The following is a 3110-nucleotide window of genomic DNA, read 5'->3' on the forward strand; positions in this document are numbered from 1 at the left end:
ATGGACCGTAGCACAGGAAAACACTTCCTGGTCATGAAACAAACTGCAGGCAGGTAATGCTGATAATCCAGGAGTGACTGGTCAGGGGATGGGCAGCAGAGACCCATCAAGACAAATGTTAACAAAAGTAACATTTAAATATTAAACATGGCTAGATAACAACACAGACAATGGCAGTGAGGATATTTACAGTGAGATGGCACAGGTTACAAATGCAGTGGATGCTGATAGTTCTGAGCGGAATCACAATGGCTCCGTCTCGCATAGTTCAGATGCTAACAAAATAATCAAATCCTTTCCCGTCAAATAATATCCGGGTTGCTCATCTTTCAAACAATCTGACAATGAATGAAAAATTTCCTCTGGAATCTGGAGCATTCCTGCAGCTGTGTCGAAAGTTAAACCCCGAGTGTGCGGTGGCTACTTTCCAAACTCGCGCTGTGGGATTGGAGACCAATGCTGTGCCACATATGGGCATAATGATGCCACAGTGCGTGGTGACATCACAGTGCGTGATGACATCACAGTGTGCAATGCCGTCACCGTGTGCGATGACGTCACAGTGTGTGACATCACAGTGCGTGATGACATCACAGTGTGCAATGCCGTCACCGTGTGCGATGACGTCACAGTGTGTGACATCACAGTGCGCGATGACATTACAGTGCGTGATGACATGAGTATGAGCCTGTGCAGATATGGCTGCATCCCGTGGAGGCACACGATGATGTTACGGACGCGCGTGCGCAAATTTATCCTGGCAAACTTGTGGATGTGCGCTGATGATGTCAGCAATCACTCCGCGCGCGCTGGTTGTGTTGGCAAAACACACTCCGTTCAGACTACAATACACACATGTGCGCCGAGCGGATTTGCCAATGCAGAGCTCATTTGCTTTTCTGTGTAAGATTGAGCAGCACCATCGTTATTACATATGGAACATAAGGAATGCTTTCCTTTATTGGCCGAGGTATAGAATACAAAAGCAGGGATGTAATGCTGCAACTGTATAAAATACTGGTTTGGCCACAGCTGGAGTATTGCGTACAGTTCTGGTCACCACATGACAGGAAGGACATAATTGCTCTGGACAGAGTGCAGAGCAGATTTACAAGAATGTTGCCAGGACTCGAAGGTTACAGCTATGAGGAAAGATTGGATAAACTAGGGTTGTTCTCCTTAGAACAGAGGAGGCTCAGGGGTGACTTAATTGAGGTGTACAAAGTTAGAGTAGACAGGAAGGACCTGTTTCCCCTAGCGGAGAAGTCGATTACCGGGGGCACAGATTTAAGGTGATTGGTAGAAGTATTGAAGGGGACATGAGGAAAAACTTATTCTCATAGAGGGTGGGTGTCTGGAATTCGCTGCCAGGAACGGTGGTGGAGGCAGAAACCTTCAATTCTTTTTGAAGGTACCTGGACATGCACCTGAAGTGTTGTAACCTGCAAGGCTATGGACCAGTTGCTGGAAGGTGGAATTAGTTTTTTCAGCCGGCACGGACACGACAGGCTGAATGGCCTCCTTCTGTGCTGTAATTTGTCTATGGTTCTATTATACAGGCAGCTACCTGTTGCTGACAGTGATGTTTCAGTCAATGACAGTGCATTTGCGCGTGTGTGGGTAGTGCGCCATGTAGTGGTTGCTATGTCAAGAAACATATCTACATCCGAATGTCCGAGCGGCATTGTCAGCAAAGACTATGCTCTCCAGGGAGGCCATCACTGGCTTATGCGCCATGCTGCAGGATGTGTTACGACCTATAGGTTTCAGGGTCATACTAAGCCATGGCCCTGAAGATTACTGTGCACTCAACTTTTATATGTCTGGATCTTTCCAAGGATGCACCAGGGACATGTGTGGGGTCTCCCAGGCAGTAGCCCACTGCTGCATCAAGGAGGTGACCAATGCACTGTTCAAGAGGGCCGGTGACTATGTGCACTATCGGATTGACCCTGACAGTCAGGCTGAGAGGGCCATCGAATTCGAGGCCATCGTTGGATTTCCCCAGGTGCAAGGTGTGATAGGTTGCATGCATGTGGCCATCGAGGCTCCCACGGACCAGCCAGCTACCTTCATTGAATGGGGCTTCCATTCCATCAATGTTCAACTGGTCTGCGACCACCGAAAGCATTTCCTGCAGGTGTGTTCCCTCTTCTTGGGAAGCAGCCATGATGCCTACATACTCCGACAGTCCCAGGTGCCACAGCTTTCCAGGCCCCCTGCTCGCCTTCAGGGATGGATGCTCGGGGAAAAAGGCTACGCATTGAAGTCATGGCTACTCAGGCCTGCGATAAACCCTTGCACTGCAGTGGAGGAGAAATACAACACTTGCCATGGCTCCACCCCAGCGAGCATCGAGCGGCCATTGGGCTGCTGAAGATGAGATTCCGCTGCCTCCATCGATCATGTGGAGCCCTGCAGTATGCCCCGGTGAGGGCCTCACGTATCGTGGTGGTCTGCTGTGCTCTGCACAATCTGACACTGCAGAGGGGGGGGAGGCCGTGCATGAAGAGACCAGTCCTCATCCGACAAGGAAGACATGGAGGAGGCTAATGAGCAGGCAGCACTGAATGTTGAACACATTGCACCGGAGGCCAGGCACATTGAGCGATGGGCCAGGGAGACAAGAGACCATCCCATACATACCTACCTCCCGCCACCATGATGGCCTTTCAAAGCGACCTCAATAAAGATTCACCTCACTGTATTCGGTCTGTCACCTCCTTTCTATCTCGATTCCATGCCTGGCGCCCAGCTTCACCGCACGCTCTGGCATATCTGAGACTCTTACCTGATGCGCCCTGTGCCTACACTGGTACCCAGTGAGGCAGCAGCTTACAATTCAGGCATGAAAGAATGAGCATTTCACAACACTATCTGTGACACCAATTGCAGAAAACAATACAAAGGCCAAAACTAATACACCTGTGAAGCCCCTTGTGTGTCTCACTGCACTTTGTTATACATTTACGAGTACTTCTATGAGGTGTGACCCCTGCACTGGCAGCTGGGCTGGAGGCAGCCTGCTGATCAGGATGCCCCTTGGCCTGGGATGATCTTGGTCATTGTCCTCTAGCTGCCTGAGACCTGGAGGGCCCTGGCCGACTGAG

General features: G+C 50.4%; 1 protein-coding gene across 1 annotated transcript; it reads left to right on the forward strand.

Moving 5' to 3' along the window:
• Positions 1 to 1699: 1699 nt before the first annotated feature.
• LOC137357496 (putative nuclease HARBI1) lies at positions 1700 to 2377 on the forward strand. Its single transcript, XM_068023845.1, has one exon. It carries the CDS (start codon positions 1700 to 1702, stop codon positions 2375 to 2377), a length of 678 nt encoding a protein of 225 aa, XP_067879946.1.
• The last annotated feature ends 733 nt before the right edge of the window (positions 2378 to 3110 follow it).

This window comes from Heterodontus francisci, chromosome 48 (genome assembly GCF_036365525.1).
Source record: "Heterodontus francisci isolate sHetFra1 chromosome 48, sHetFra1.hap1, whole genome shotgun sequence".
Classification (NCBI taxonomy): domain Eukaryota; kingdom Metazoa; phylum Chordata; class Chondrichthyes; order Heterodontiformes; family Heterodontidae; genus Heterodontus; species Heterodontus francisci.

Coding starts and splice junctions, on each gene's coding strand:
- LOC137357496 (XM_068023845.1), top strand. CDS start 1,700: ATGCTCTCCAGGGAGGCCATCACTGGCTTATGCGCCATGCTGCAGGAT.